At 33.5% G+C, this 16081-nt stretch overlaps 1 protein-coding gene across 2 annotated transcripts in view; it reads left to right on the top strand.

Annotated features, from left to right (window-relative positions):
- Positions 1–16081, top strand: part of LOC121375930 (regulator of telomere elongation helicase 1-like) — a 44327-nt gene that overhangs the window by 7289 nt on the left and 20957 nt on the right. For both annotated transcript variants that reach the window (XM_041503655.1, XM_041503656.1), the window contains 15 exons: positions 48–108; positions 630–714; positions 2106–2190; positions 2782–2847; positions 3603–3753; positions 4098–4136; positions 4778–4856; positions 5351–5451; positions 5832–5893; positions 7266–7340; positions 10317–10398; positions 12567–12699; positions 13658–13771; positions 14292–14332; positions 15381–15466. In XM_041503655.1, the coding sequence (XP_041359589.1) occupies positions 48–108; positions 630–714; positions 2106–2190; positions 2782–2847; positions 3603–3753; positions 4098–4136; positions 4778–4856; positions 5351–5451; positions 5832–5893; positions 7266–7340; positions 10317–10398; positions 12567–12699; positions 13658–13771; positions 14292–14332; positions 15381–15466 (1260 nt within the window). The remainder of the gene's footprint in view (positions 1–47; positions 109–629; positions 715–2105; positions 2191–2781; positions 2848–3602; positions 3754–4097; positions 4137–4777; positions 4857–5350; positions 5452–5831; positions 5894–7265; positions 7341–10316; positions 10399–12566; positions 12700–13657; positions 13772–14291; positions 14333–15380; positions 15467–16081) is intronic.

The raw sequence follows: 16081 nt of genomic DNA, 5'->3' as shown, positions 1-16081 counted from the left end.
TCAACCTTTAATGTTCATTTTAATGACAGTCTTTTTTTTCTTCTCAGGTGCACATGTGCAGAGCTAAAGTACAAACACGGAGATGCTTCTTTTATAATACTTTGGAAGGTAGGTTATTGTAGTAGCAATATTGTTAGTGAATGAGGAAACCATTAAGTACTCCTAATAATAATATTCAGTACAAAATTTAATACTGTTATTCTAGATTAGAGCAGTGTTTAAAAGCAATGATGTATAGACTTAGCTTGGGGGACCTGTGCATAGTTTCACAAATTGTATTTTATTTATTATTGATTTTAGTATACCTTTTGAAGGGTTGTAAATCCTTCTTTCATAATAAAAGCACCTCTGTTAAAAGTTAAATACGTGGTTGATTATCTTTGATTTTTGAACTGGAAGTCACCAAGTAACTTTGTAGTTTCATTATAAAATCTTATATATTATTAATTTTTAATCTTCTGTATATACAAATTGTTGTCTCATGACATACTTTTTGACTAATATGCAAAATGTTCAAAATTATTATGTGTGACTTTTTAAAAACATTGTGGACCATGTTACTTTTTAAAGATGTTCATGTCATAAATACTGCAGATAGGTTAGTATAACTTAATAATAATATGATTCAGATCAGAAGAGAACTGGAGACCCTAGAAGTGGAGTGGGAAATGTGGTTGATATAGAGGATCTTGTCAAACATGGAGAGAAGACCAAGTAAGTGATGAAATGCTGCGCACACTAGCCATACAAAGTTTGTTTTATTTAACGACACCACTAGAGCACATTGATTTTTTATCTTATTATCGGCTATTGGACGTCAAACATATGGTCATTCTGACACTTTTTTTTTTAAAGGAAACCCACTGTCACCACATAGGCTACTCTTTTATGACGGGCAGCAAGGGATCTTTTATTTGCGCTTCCCACAGGCAGGATAGCACAAACCATGGCCTTTGTTGAACCAGTTATGGATCACTGGTCAGTGCAAGTGGTTTACACCTACCCACTGAGCCTTGCGGAGCACTCACTCAGGGTTTGGAGTCGGTATCTGGATTAAAAATCCCATGCCTCAACTGGGATCTGAACCCAGTACCTACCAGCCTGTAGACTGATGGCCTAACCACAATGCCACCGAGGCCGGTCACTAGCCATACATGCTGTACAAAACTTAAAAAATATATTTTCTTTTTTCTTTTTCTTTTTTAACCAGACACTAAGACATCTTCACAAAGTTATCATAATTGGGTTTTTTAATGATTGGTGGGTGTTCTAGAATTAAAAAAATTATTCCATCTTTGAAAGCCTTATTAACTTATTGATCTCTCTATTGTTTCTTTTCATTTTACAACCACAAGATTGATTGGTGAGATGTATGTTTTACTTTTGTGAATTTGTTCATTCTTGTGAATTGTTAAAATTTCAGGTTTAGTGCTATAATCTCACAAAATATAAATGTCTAAAAAAGCTATTTAACAGAACCACTAGAGCACATTGATTTATTAATCATTGGCTATTGGATGTCAAACAATAGGTAATTGGATGGAACAAGAAATAACCCAATGAGCCCACTGCTGCGGATCTATCCCAGACAGACCACACATCAGGCGAGCGCTTTACTACTGGGCTTAATATAAAGGTCTAGGTCAGTGCGACTTTGGTCATTTGGAATTACTAGCCAAATATTCTAATTACAACTTTTGCCATTGTTTGACTTTCTGAGGTTCGTTATCGGTATTATTGAGGTGATTTACCTCGGTATGGTAGCGGTATTCATTACTGATATAATACCGATACCAAGCGGTATTTTTGGTATATTTGGCTTTAAATGCATGCCCGAGTTCAGGCTCACCCACTAATTTCCTCTAAATAAAATTAAATTCCATTCACAAGGCCCTCATCTCTCTCTTCTGTTCAGTTATTTTACATTTTTCAGATATATATTGTTTGTGTTTTACTAAATGGCAGGAAACAATTTTTCAATTTTTTTTTCTGTATTTTGATATTTGTTCAGTATTGACAGTATACCGATACTGGACAGTATATATGGTATACCACCCAGCTTTAAGTGTTTCACAAAATAAAAATATAATAAACTCTATTTTCAGAGTTTGTCCATATTACCTGGCTCGGGAGTTGAAAACAGATGCAGACATTATATTTATGCCTTACAACTATCTCTTAGATCCAAAGGTATTTGCATAAATAACAATATTAACAGTTTGAATTGAAAAATAATTTTGCTGCATGCTCATTCCTGAATTTTGTTTTGGGTACATGTATATTTTTTATGAAATATACTAGCGAGTTTTAACTTCCAATGTTTTTTTTTTTTTTTTTTTTCTTATAACAAAGGAGAACATCCTAAACATGTTTTCTCTCCTATGTTTAAAGGTTCTAGTAAGAGGTCTGTAATTTAAAAATTGTTTTTGAATTTTTGTGTGTAGCTTTATCATGTAGTTACAGATCAAGCTTGACTTTCATTACAATTTACTCATTTTTATGACTTATGGCCCTTGAATGTAAGAGATACAAAATAAAATTCCAGACTTTTTTTTATCAATGCCTCAATATACGTAGCTAAAATTTTGTGACATATAGCTGACATATAGTTTTATCATGTACTGTTGGACTTTTGTGTGGCAATTCACCAATTATTTCAATTTTATTACCATTGAACTTAGGAAATATAAAAATTTGTTGAGCCCGGTAAGGGGCATGTATTGTTTTAGCAGTATGTTTAATCATTAAGAATTAAAACAGAGATTTTAACTTATATTTCAGTCTCGACGTGCTCACGGTGTTGAACTTCAAGGAAATATTCTCATTTTGGATGAAGCCCATAATTTGGTGTGTACTTAAAACAGCCATTTAAAATCTTTCTTCAACTCTTGTGCTTGTTACAGTTGAGAGTGCAATCTCATTGGCACGAACATAGGATGGTAAAATAAATAAATTTCAAGATAGTTTGAATTTGTTTTTTTTTAGAAGAAAAAACATCATGGTGACTTTTATGAGTCAGTCAAGTTTGAACTCTGGTTCAGATTTATCTAAACACTATTCATGTGTAACGTTTGTAAATAGCAGGAATTTTCTTTTCAATTTGGCCTGACCATAACTAATTGTGTTTTCAAGGAACAATTTGCAATGCAAGTTTCAGAGATCACTACACAAATTAAAAAATGTTAAACAGTAGTTGCTAATTAGGTTTCAGTTGACTAGAAATATCTCTTATCAAGATTTTGAAAACAAAATGTTCCCTGCCTATATTAGTAGAATGTTCCAAACATGCCAACCCCAATGGGATGGCTTTAAAGCTTCCATTGAGTGAGTCCTCATCTTCCTGTTTGGGTCACATGACTGAAGCAGTTGTTTATCCATTTGCATACATTATTTTTTGTCTATGTTAAACTATTACGTAAATAAATGTGCAATGATAACCTTTTGCAACTTTGGCCATGTTTTAAAGGTTTGCCCTTAGGATTTCATGACGTTAACCTTTGTAATATCTTTTACTTCCATTTCTGTGAATGGTATAAAGTATTCAGGATGACATGTACATTACTTTTTAAAAATCTGCTTATCACATTATCACTGTTTTACAGGAAAAAATCTGTGAAGAGAGTTCTTCTTTTGACCTGACTTCTGTTGACTTGGCAACTGCTATTGAGGAGACAACTCGACTGATGGAGAAAATCATTGACTTGAGTGAAATAGAAAACCAAGTTACTGAATTTGGTGATTCTACTGCCATTGGTAGGTTGTTAGTCTTACACAAAATAATGTTTGAATGACAGTAATGCTATTCACATAATTTAGTGCAGTAAAAGCAAGGCTTGATAGTCACATGAAACGAGCAGCAAATGCTTGTCAAAATGCATAATATGTTTTCAACAATGACAATGTAAATCTTATGCTTTTATTTTAAGTATTGCACATCGCTGTTAAAAAAGTTACAGTACCAGTCTAATTTTGAAAATAATTCCTCAAATATCATTTGCTTCCATCTTGAAATCTGAGAAGCAATGATTGCCTTCTACCCCACTTCATGAAAAGATATTTGGCTCGTATGGAGTGAGTTGACTTGTTTTCTTTTTCAGAACCTGATTTTACTTTGGAAGATCTCATCAAGTTGAAAGGTATGATGTCTAAAGTATGGAATTTTGTGTTCTTGTATTACTTGGTAAATTAGATCATATTTGAATCTGTTCAATATCAGTTGATTTTTACTGTAGCTTCTTGTTGAAATTATTTCAAGATTTACTTCTTGTACAATTTTCTGACTTCAAGAGATGTACTTTAGTTGATAATTTATATCACTACTCAATAGAATTCAATAACATGTTTGTTATCAAAGTAATACATCCCACTAGGTAATGATATATACCATGGCAGCTGTTCTTGACATTACAAACTTATCAGATTTGAACATATACACTGTCCATTCTTCATCATAATTTCACAAAGCCATATTGTTTAAAACATGATAATAAATGGGATATTCAGTTTGCTATTGTTTTTCAAGTTTGTTTAACAAATAACTGAATAAGTGAAATACTGCAACGGTAACCCTATTTATAATCATCAAAGACAAATTCAGAACAGTATTTCTGTATGTTATATTATAGTTTTCATGCATTTTCTAAACTGGACTATATTAAGCTGCTAAACTGAAACTGAAATGTAATAATGAGTTAATAATTTTATTTTCCTGTATTGTTAGTACATGACATGGTATTTGAGTTTTCTATTTTCAATGTATTGCTTGTTACCATTGCAGCTGTTCTGAAGGATTTAGAAGACAGCTTGGATACAGTTGAAATTCCTAAAAATGGACCAGGATTAACTAAGCCTGGCATGTATGTCTTATTTTTGTCGTCTTTATACAAAACTATGATTTGTTACTAACATTTGTTTTGTTTACAGAATAGTCGACACAAAATTTAGAAAGAAAAAAACAGAGTTAACTGTGGTTATGTGGTGTCAGACATAGGTTAAAGACCACAGAGATAATTAGAGAAGAAACCTGTCAGCACTCCATGGTCTCCTTTTTTTATTAGCAGCAAGGGATCTTTTATATGCATTATCCCATAGACAGGATAGTACATACCCCAGCCTTTGTTACACCAGTTGTGGAGCAGTGACTTTAAAGATATCCTTGAAAAATTTGGATTAAGGAATGCTTTACAGATTGAAAACTCAAAAATAAATTTCACTGGATAACATATTTTAAAAAATATCTATATTTTCAACAAAAAACTAAGTTGTCATAACAAATACCCTACATTGTTGTTAAAGGTGTAATTGTTTTTACATTTTTAAATTGTTAACTGTATTGTTTTTTGTTTATCAGGTTTATATTTGAATTGTTGTCAAGAGTTGGTATTACATTTGAAAGCAAGAACTACCTTCTGGATTTGCTGGAGAAACTTGTGTCGTATCTGACCAATGAAGGTAAGTAAGATGTAGGATTAAAAACTAATACTTGACCAGTGAGACAAGTGGAATCGGCTTTCAGCTTTCCCAGCTAGTAGCACGTTTCTAAATATAATCTGCCTTTAACATTATTTTTTATGAAGCATACTTCTCTCTGTATATTAGATGCATATTAGAAAACTGATAATAAAATTTCTGTTTGCAGGTCAGAAAATTGATAATGAATCTGCTGACTGAATGTTTGCAACCTGATAATAAAACTTTTGATTGCATATTTAAAAAATTTATAATGAAATTTCTGACAGCAGATTAAAATCACTACTAATTTTTTTTTTTTTTTAGTGTTTTCTGTTTTAGTTTATTTTTATCATAATCAAGTTTTATTTTCTGTATTAAAGGTGCTGGTAGTGTTTTGCACACCAAAGGAGCTGGTCTTGGGAAATTCAATGAGATCCTAAGGGTATGTGTTTGTATTTAATAATAATTAGTACCTTTTATTTTCAATTACACAAATGTAACTTGAATTTGACAGTCACATACCATAAATTGCAGCACAGTATTTTTAAAATAACTTTATTCATCATTAAAATTTAAAACATTTAAACAGAATATACTTGTCAACAGTGTTTTAGTTAATGTATCTAATTACATTAACTTAAATTTTTAAACACTTCAATGTTTGATTGATTTTGATTTAAATTTCTGATAGTTATGTTTTATATAAACAGGTGGTGAATACAGTTTTACAGAGTATCGGATTCCAAAAATACAGAATATTTTATCTTTTTAACATAGCCTTACTAATGATGTTTTCCCCTATGTTGGTAGATTGGCCCAAACATCCCATCAGCCAATGAGATGGCTTAAAATCTTCCGACGAGTCCTCTGCTTCTTCTTTCAGTCAGACGACTGAAACTTCCTTCTTTCTCCTTTGCTGTTACCGTATTTTCCCATGTATTATGCGCACCGGTGTATAATGCGCACCCCCCACTTTGAACGTTTATTCCAAGAAAAAAAACATGAACCACAATATAATGGGCACCGTTTTTTTAAACCACAAAATCGACAGTGAATGCAAGATGTACCGCTTTTCCCCCGTCACCAAAATTAACGAAAAGCGAAAGAAGCGGTATATTCAAGAAACCAAGAAACAAAACTTAAGTTAGGTATTTGAGTACATAGACCTACATGTCACATTAAACAAAGGCTAGTACTTGTGTACTTACATGTCACAGACTCACACGTGCATAAATCAAAACAAAGTTATATACCCCATACACTGTAAATGACTAATAAATATATGAAAACAAAAATATAGCATAATACATTTCGTTCTCGTGGCTAACGTGAATGCGCGAGATTTCTAAATTTATAATAGTGTGGTATATTTCCGGTTGGCCGGAAATGGTCGAATTAAATCTCATGGAAATTAAAAATATTTACGGTCCAGTTTTGTCATTTTAGTGCACTTTTTGGCGAGGTATGGATACTTTTGTAGATTTATTTTGCATTTATTACAACCATCACAAGTGAAAAGCGATTTTTAAGAGGGTTTTGGCGTTTCATTGTAATGAACACTGTCAATAACCTGTAAAGTACCGTAAACTACCGATCGGCGATTTTTCATGGGTGATCGCTGGACATTTTTAAAAGATATTTTTTCTATTGCTATGTATAGTGCGCACCCCCATTTTTAACCTGTATTTTCTGGGGGGGAAATGCGCATAATACACGGGGAAATACGGTACTTTCCGGATGTCATTATTTAGGTTTTCTACAGTTTATCGTTTATTGCATAATCTTGACACTAATCTAGTTGTTTTGGTTTGTAGATCGTGTTTAGCCAAGAACCATCTATTGGTGCGTCCCTCCCAGAGCATCAAGAAAGAATCGCTAAATTTTATAAGGTTTGTAGTTTTAGAATATATTCACAGTATTTTGTGTTTAGGTCTTAGTCAACTTTGGTATCCTTATTGTGTCAAAAGAAAAAAAATTGTTAGTTGTTATATTGTTCAGTAGGAAATGATGATTCAGATTTTTAGTCACATTTGAAATTGGAAAATCACGTGTTAATGTAGCATATGCTAAACGTATTTGTTGGGAATTATTTTGCACTCTTTGTAGACTTTACTGTGAATTTTTTTTTGATGGGCATGATTAATTGTTCCCCTAACTTAGAGCATGGGGAGCCATTTAAGATATTACCATACTGACACCATGCTAAGGGAGCTAAAATTATTCTCCTTGAATAGACTTCTTTAACATTCCACTGCGCATGTGCCCGTTGTGGAGTTACCCGAGGACGCAAACCGCGAGATCTCGCCAAAATAGACCTATCTGCAAATTGGGGGGCAAAAGCAATGGGAGGCCACGACCATTGTTAAATTATTAACTGTTCCAACCGCATATGTCCGGGAAATTCGTTATCCTTCCATCGATATCCAGCCAATGGATATCGGAAACGATTGTGGGTAATCGTTTCACGTAGAAAACGATTTTAATGTTACTCTAAGTACGAGGGTTTGTTCGGCACATTTTGTAGGAGGGAAGCCAGTGAACGCATAAGGGACCAAAACCTTACCAGTTCTGTACAGGACGTTCCTACACAGGGCGGTCTAGTATACTTAGATATGGTGGAAAACACATTAACAGTAAAGAAAATAAATATATATTTTGTATATAAAGAAAATATATGTATATTTCGGATTATACTCAATAAAATATATAACGTGTGCGTGTGTAAATATATAAAAAATATATGTAGTCAGAACAGCTCTGTACAGAACGTTCCTATACAGGGCGGTTTAGTATTCTCTACTTAGATATGGTAGTCAACAGTAAATAAAATAAAATAAATATCTATTTTGTATATACAGAAAATATATGTATATTTCGGACAATACTCAACAGAATATATATATATATATATATATATGAACTTTTAATGTTATTATTACTCAGTATGTTTCAAATTTAATTATAAGTATTGTCTGTTATTACTTTACGTTCATCTAGGTATGAACAAAAAAATCATCCACAAACTTATGTGAGAACGGCTTCGCCGATTCACAAAATTTACGGATGATTTATTTTGTTCATACCCCGATGAACGTAAAAGAAATAACAGACACTCCTTAAATAATAATAATAATAATGATACATAAATATATATATAGAGTGATGACGGCTCTGTACAGGACGTTCCTACACAGGTCCGTCTAGTATTTTATATACTTAGATATGGTGGAAAACACATTAACAGTAAAGAAAATAAATATATTTTGTATAATACTCAATGCGTTCATGTTGACACTGTATAAAAACGTGTGTATGGGTAAACAGAACGGCACCTACCTTCAACCCCCCCCCCCCCCCCCCCAATCCCCCTTTTTTAAATTCCCACTTTATGGATATACATGTAACAGCATAATTTTTTTTTTTTTTTTTTAACTTTTCCCAATTAGATAGACACTAAGAAAAATGAAATAAAACACCTTCTGATATATATATATATATATATATATATATATATATATATATATATATATATATATATATATATATATATATATATATATATATATATATATACAGTCAAACCTGTCCTAGCGGCCACCTGTACTCAGCGGTCACCTGCCTTAAGCGGCCACTTTTTTCCTCCCAAACGATTTATAATGTAAATGCACCTGTAATAAGCGGTCACCTGTCTAACGCGGCCAGCAGCCACCTAAATCTGATCCCAAATCGCTAAAATACCTGCATTAAGCGGCCACAGTAAAGTTTTACTCTTATATAAAAGGGATATTTTAACAACAGCGATAGGTGCAGCAAATAACCGATCTTCACACCTTCAGGAATAATAGTACCCATTCAATCCCGACATCTCCACTGTGTATCAATTAAGGAAGTATGAATCTGACAATCTGAATTGCCTCTGGGCAGGCTACGCTTGACATTTGTAGATTCACTTACTATAACAACACATCGCATGAAGTCGGAATTAAATAATTAAATGGAAAAAGAAAAACTTGTGGAAAACGGTTAATTTAATATATTCTATTTGCATTATTTTTGAAGGAGACAACATGTCAAAAGTTGATTTATAGTCAACTATGAAGCACACATCCGTTAATTAGCAGTACAGACGGTAAAACAAGAAACAACAACAAATGTTTTAAAGACTATATATGTGGCAACCTGTACTCAGCGGCCACCTGTCTTAAGCGGCCACGTTTATCTACTCCCTTGTTTGGCCGCTTAAGACAGGTTTGACTGTATATATATATATATATATATATATATATATATATGTGTGTGTGTATGTCTGTCAAATGTTTTGTTTATACTTTTTACGAGATAGTCTTTTAATCTGGCGTTATCAAAACCCTCGGATGAAAGTCGCAGAGACTTTGTCCAAGTTGTTGCACTGCTTTTTAATTTGAACCATTCCGCTGTAAATTTCAGCGGACCGTTTTCTACGGCCATTATACCATCTAATTCGAAATATGTACATGTTAGTTGCCAAAGTTTAAAAGTCTCCTACGAAGCTACTCAAGTCGCCCATAACAACCTGTCTGTCACGCCCCCCAATTTGTAAATAGACTAGTTTCAGTCTATTTTGTCAAGGGACGTTACTCTTCGCGCGCATGCGCAATAGGAATGTGAAATACCTCTATTAGTCTCAAAGGAGCCATCAATGAGGAGCGAGAGTGATAGCTCCCCATAAAAAATAATGTCTGGCTTTGAGTTGTTGAGGACTCTGAATAAAAAATTGTGCAGGTCCCACAATGGTAGCAACATCAAGTGGTACTGTAACTGTTAATATTGTTGTGAGGTCACTATTCTTTGAGCAGTGTATAGCATATTCTGGATTATTATTTCAGGTTCATATTCATTTTAAGGAGGAAATTGCCAAGAAAAAGAAGATTGATTCTTGGGCCACATCTGGTGATTCAGACAAAAAAGGTAGTCCTGGTCACAGTATGAAAGATCTTGTATTAGTGTATTTTGTTTGTGATATTTCGGAACGTGTTGAGCTACTGGTGTTTTAGCCCCGGTCACAGTATAAAAGATCTTGTATTGTATTTGTGTATTTTGTTTGTGATATATCAGAACGTGTGTTGAGCTACTGGTGTTTTAGCCTCGGTCACAGTGTGAAAGATCTTGTATTAATGTATTTTGTTTGTGATATTTCAGAATGTGTGTTGAGCTACTGGTGTTTTAGCCCCAGTCACAGTATAAAAGATCTTGTATTGTATTTGTGTATTTTGTTTGTGATATTTCAGAACGTGTGTTGAGCTACTGGTGTTTTAGCCCTGGTCACAGTATGAAAGATCTTGTATTAGTATATTTTGTTTGTGATATTTCAGAACGTGTGTTGAGCTACTGGTGTTTTAGCCCTGGTCACAGTATGAAAGATCTTGTATTAGTATATTTTGTTTGTGATATTTCAGAACGTGTGTTGAGCTACTGGTGTTTTAGCCCTGGTCACAGTATGAAAGATCTTGTATTAGTATATTTTGTTTGTGATATTTCAGAACGTGTGTTGAGCTACTGGTGTTTTAGCCCTGGTCACAGTATGAAAGATCTTGTATTAGTATATTTTGTTTGTGATATTTCAGAACGTGTGTTGAGCTACTGGTGTTTTAGCCCTGGTCACAGTATGAAAGATCTTGTATTAGTATATTTTGTTTGTGATATTTCAGAACGTGTGTTGAGCTACTGGTGTTTTAGCCCTGGTCACAGTATGAAAGATCTTGTATTAGTATATTTTGTTTGTGATATTTCAGAACGTGTGTTGAGCTACTGGTGTTTTAGCCCTGGTCACAGTATGAAAGATCTTGTATTAGTATATTTTGTTTGTGATATTTCAGAACGTGTGTTGAGCTACTGGTGTTTTAGCCCTGGTCACAGTATGAAAGATCTTGTATTAGTATATTTTGTTTGTGATATTTCAGAACGTGTGTTGAGCTACTGGTGTTTTAGCCCTGGTCACAGTATGAAAGATCTTGTATTAGTATATTTTGTTTGTGATATTTCAGAACGTGTGTTGAGCTACTGGTGTTTTAGCCCTGGTCACAGTATGAAAGATCTTGTATTAGTATATTTTGTTTGTGATATTTCAGAACGTGTGTTGAGCTACTGGTGTTTTAGCCCTGGTCACAGTATGAAAGATCTTGTATTAGTATATTTTGTTTGTGATATTTCAGAACGTGTGTTGAGCTACTGGTGTTTTAGCCCTGGTCACAGTATCAAAATTCTTGTATTAGTATATTTTGTTTGTGATATTTCAGAACGTGTGTTGAGCTACTGGTGTTTTAGCCCTGGTCACAGTATGAAAGATCTTGTATTAGTATATTTTGTTTGTGATATTTCAGAACGTGTGTTGAGCTACTGGTGTTTTAGCCCTGGTCACAGTATGAAAGATCTTGTATTAGTATATTTTGTTTGTGATATTTCAGAACGTGTGTTGAGCTACTGGTGTTTTAGCCCTGGTCACAGTATGAAAGATCTTGTATTAGTATATTTTGTTTGTGATATTTCAGAACGTGTGTTGAGCTACTGGTGTTTTAGCCCTGGTCACAGTATGAAAGATCTTGTATTAGTATATTTTGTTTGTGATATTTCAGAACGTGTGTTGAGCTACTGGTGTTTTAGCCCTGGTCACAGTATGAAAGATCTTGTATTAGTATATTTTGTTTGTGATATTTCAGAACGTGTGTTGAGCTACTGGTGTTTTAGCCCTGGTCACAGTATGAAAGATCTTGTATTAGTATATTTTGTTTGTGATATTTCAGAACGTGTGTTGAGCTACTGGTGTTTTAGCCCTGGTCACAGTATGAAAGATCTTGTATTAGTATATTTTGTTTGTGATATTTCAGAACGTGTGTTGAGCTACTGGTGTTTTAGCCCTGGTCACAGTATCAAAATTCTTGTATTAGTATATTTTGTTTGTGATATTTCAGAACGTGTGTTGAGCTACTGGTGTTTTAGCCCTGGTCACAGTATGAAAGATCTTGTATTAGTATATTTTGTTTGTGATATTTCAGAACGTGTGTTGAGCTACTGGTGTTTTAGCCCTGGTCACAGTATGAAAGATCTTGTATTAGTGTATTTTGTTTGTGATATTTCAGAACGTGTGTTGAGCTACTGGTGTTTTAGCCCTGGTCACAGTATGAAAGATCTTGAGGCTCATGGAGTAAAGTCCATCATTCTAACGAGTGGCACACTCTCACCGCTTTCTTCATTTTCAATGGAAATGCAGATGTGAGTTTTCACCATAAATACATACACAAATGTGCCTTTACATTCATGATAAGTTCTAATGTACAGTTGTGTAAATAAAGGATTTCAGTTCTTAATTTGTTTTTCCAGTTTAGCTGAACCAGCAGTAAAGGATATATTAATTTCTGCAGAGTAGATGATAGCCTGCACTACATTTTTAGTGCCCATGACAACATGCTAGAATCTTGGTTGAATAAATGCATAAAATAATTTTTGTCATTATTGCAACTGGCTGCTTGCCAAAAACGTACGTCCCATGCTATATGTCAAGTTAACAAAAGAAACAAGTTGTATGACACAGGATAATTGCATCAGATTGAAAAATAGAGAATGAAAAAAAAAAAAAAATTAAAAAAAAAAATGTATGAAAGATCTTGTATTAGTAATATTTCAGTGTGTTGAGCTGTAATTAGTATATTTTGTTTGTGATATTTCAGAACGTGTGTTGAGCTACTTGTAGTATATCGTCTGTATCATGTGAAAGTTAGAATAGAACATTCTGCAAATCGTGTTGAGCAGAATTTTCCATTCAACCTGAACAGAATAAAGCTGATATCCTATGTCATAACTATTTTTTTTTTTTATCCTGCACTCCAAAACAATTAAGGGGAAATGCTATTAGTTTTGTTATTTCAGCAACACTGTACCATGATTTTGTAATGTAGCTATGCATATGATGTCATGCATGCATAACATCAAAAGTTATAATCTGCTAGTATAGGTTTATAACTTTGTTTTAATTGGTCATCTTAATTGGTGAATAGAAACTGGTTGCAGCATAAAAATATTTATATGTACAGTGGGTGACCTTCATATCTTAAAAAATAAAATCTATGGTGATTGATTTCTGATTAAATTAATGGAGAAAACTGTGTAGTTGCTGGGGTTTTTTCTATTTATTGTGTCTTTTTTCATTTTACAAAACTTGTTTTACTTTCAGTCCATTTCCCGTAACACTGGAGAATCCACATGTGATACAGAAATACCAGGTGTCTGTAAACTTACTTGGAAAAGGTCCAGATGGAACAGTTCTAAACTCAAGTTACCAAACACGGTATGAAACTCATTAACAAATATTTGGACCCAATTTCATAAAACATTGTAAGCCTAGTTTTGCACATAAACATAAATCTATGACTAAACCACAATCCTCATTACTATTATAGTACAACAAATATAGTAAGAAGAACTCATATTTCACTTTCTTTTGTCCTTAAAATGCTCCATCTTCTGTAATGATGTAATTTTCTGCATAAAAAAAGATGTCATGTAAAATGAATGTCTGGTATAACTGCTAGTTGCAGACGTAAACTTACGATGTTTTGTCAAATTATGTGCCCCTGGTTGAGATTAACAATATGATGAAAATAAAATAAATAACGGACAATAAGAGATGTAATAACAAGAATAACTAAGCACCATTGCCAGTGACTGTCTGGCAAACATTTTCAGCTTGATATAATATTTGTCTGTGGTAGAAGAAAGGGATGTAAATTTACTGTAATATTTATGTTGAGTTACCTCCCTTACTGGTAGTATTTCACACTAGATTTAAGGCATTGTTCAACTTTCAGGTTTGATCCTGCATACCAATCTTCTCTAGGAAATTCCATTGGTGAGTATATTTTTGCATGAAAAGTTTTTTCTGGTTTTACCTTAAATAAATACAGACAAACCTGTCTTTAACAGCCAGAAACAGCAGGTGGCCTTTTAAAACAGGTTTCAGCTTAATACAGGTAATACCGGCCTTGGTGGTGTAGTGGCATCAGACATAAGACTGCCGCCCAGAGTGAGTTCTCATAACTCAATGGGTAAGTGTAAGACCACTACACCCTCTTCTCTTTCACTAACCACTAACAACTAACCGACTGTTCTGGACAGATAGCTGAGGTGTGTGCCCATGACAGCATGCTTGAACTTTAATTGGATATAAGCATGAAAATAAATTGAACAACAACAACAACAATACAGGTAAGTTTAAACTGTATTAGACGATTTGGGAGAATTGAAGTCTGGAATCTTTAACCCAGGTGGCTTCTTAACTGAGGTGGCTGCTAGAGCAGGTTTGACTGTAGGTCAAAACTGAACGAGCAATATGTTATGCTCCCACAGATTATTAGGGATTGTGCTGGAACAAATTTTAAAATGATGTTAATTTAAAGAATAATGACTAAATGTTGTAGCCACTTTGTATAAAAATTAGAAGTTGATTAATTTGGCAATGGACATGGTGAACCTTACAGGATGTAGGGCTAGCTCTGGCACTTACCAAATTCGCCAATTGCGAATTTTAAAAACAATTGGCAAATTTTATTTTAATTTGGTGAATACTTTTCATGTAATAATTTCTATTTTATTAGAAAACAACTGGGTTTTTGCAATTTTTAACTTTAAATACTTGATTTGGCGAAATTTTCAACTTACACATGCATGTTACAGTATATTAATCATGCAGATATTTTAATTCACTGTGTATTTATTATAATAATGTTATTTAAAAAAAAATTACCCCATGTATGACCTAGTTCACCCTAATGTTTTCATTCAGTGTCTAAATGACTACTACTAAACAGCTGGTGAAATGAGTTCGGTCTCCGGTAAACCAAACAGGGTTTGTTTTTTTATGATCGCCTTGTTAAAACATTCTTCTATTTATTTTTCAGTGAACTTTGCCCGTGTTGTTCCAAATGGTCTTCTTGTCTTTTTCCCATCTTACCCAGTCATGGACAAATGTGTTGAATTTTGGAAAGTAAGTATTTTGTTTACTCTGCATAGAAATGTTATTAAAAATATTGAAAACATTTCTAATTTGGTGTTTCAGATTTTCATGTTAGTTTAAAATAACCAATTATGCAAGTGTAATTGATGTAACCAAATGATCAAGTAAGACCTGGGTATGTTATGTGGATAAGAAACAATGTAACCACAATTCTGAGTTAATATTTTCGAAGCTGTCTTAGTGCTACAATGTTGTAAAACCATCTACAATATCCAGAGATGCCAACCATTGCGAATTTCGTGGAATCATTACGAATTTGAAGCATAGATTACATTATTACGATTGTCTTGTTCGAAATTCAGATTTTTATAACAAAAAATCGTAATTTTGTGTATTTGGTGTCGGATTGTATTTTGGAAGGCACAAATGTTAACTCTGGAGAAATGGAACTTTTTCCCTCTTCACCGTCAACAATCGTACACTGGTTTTCTGCCTTGTTCTTTAAACTTATGGATTCCGAATAGCGAGCATAGCAAGCGTGGCAATATAGAATAAACCAGTCTAGCAATCGGTCTTCTGAATAGCCCCGATGTTTGCTGATTGGGTACGGCCTTGAACTTGACTTTACCAAAAGTGTGAAAAATG

The sequence above is a fragment of the Gigantopelta aegis genome, chromosome 6 (genome assembly GCF_016097555.1).
Source record: "Gigantopelta aegis isolate Gae_Host chromosome 6, Gae_host_genome, whole genome shotgun sequence".
Classification (NCBI taxonomy): domain Eukaryota; kingdom Metazoa; phylum Mollusca; class Gastropoda; order Neomphalida; family Peltospiridae; genus Gigantopelta; species Gigantopelta aegis.
The sequence above is the reverse complement of the archived record's forward strand: the minus strand, read 5'-3'. Positions and strand labels throughout refer to the sequence as shown.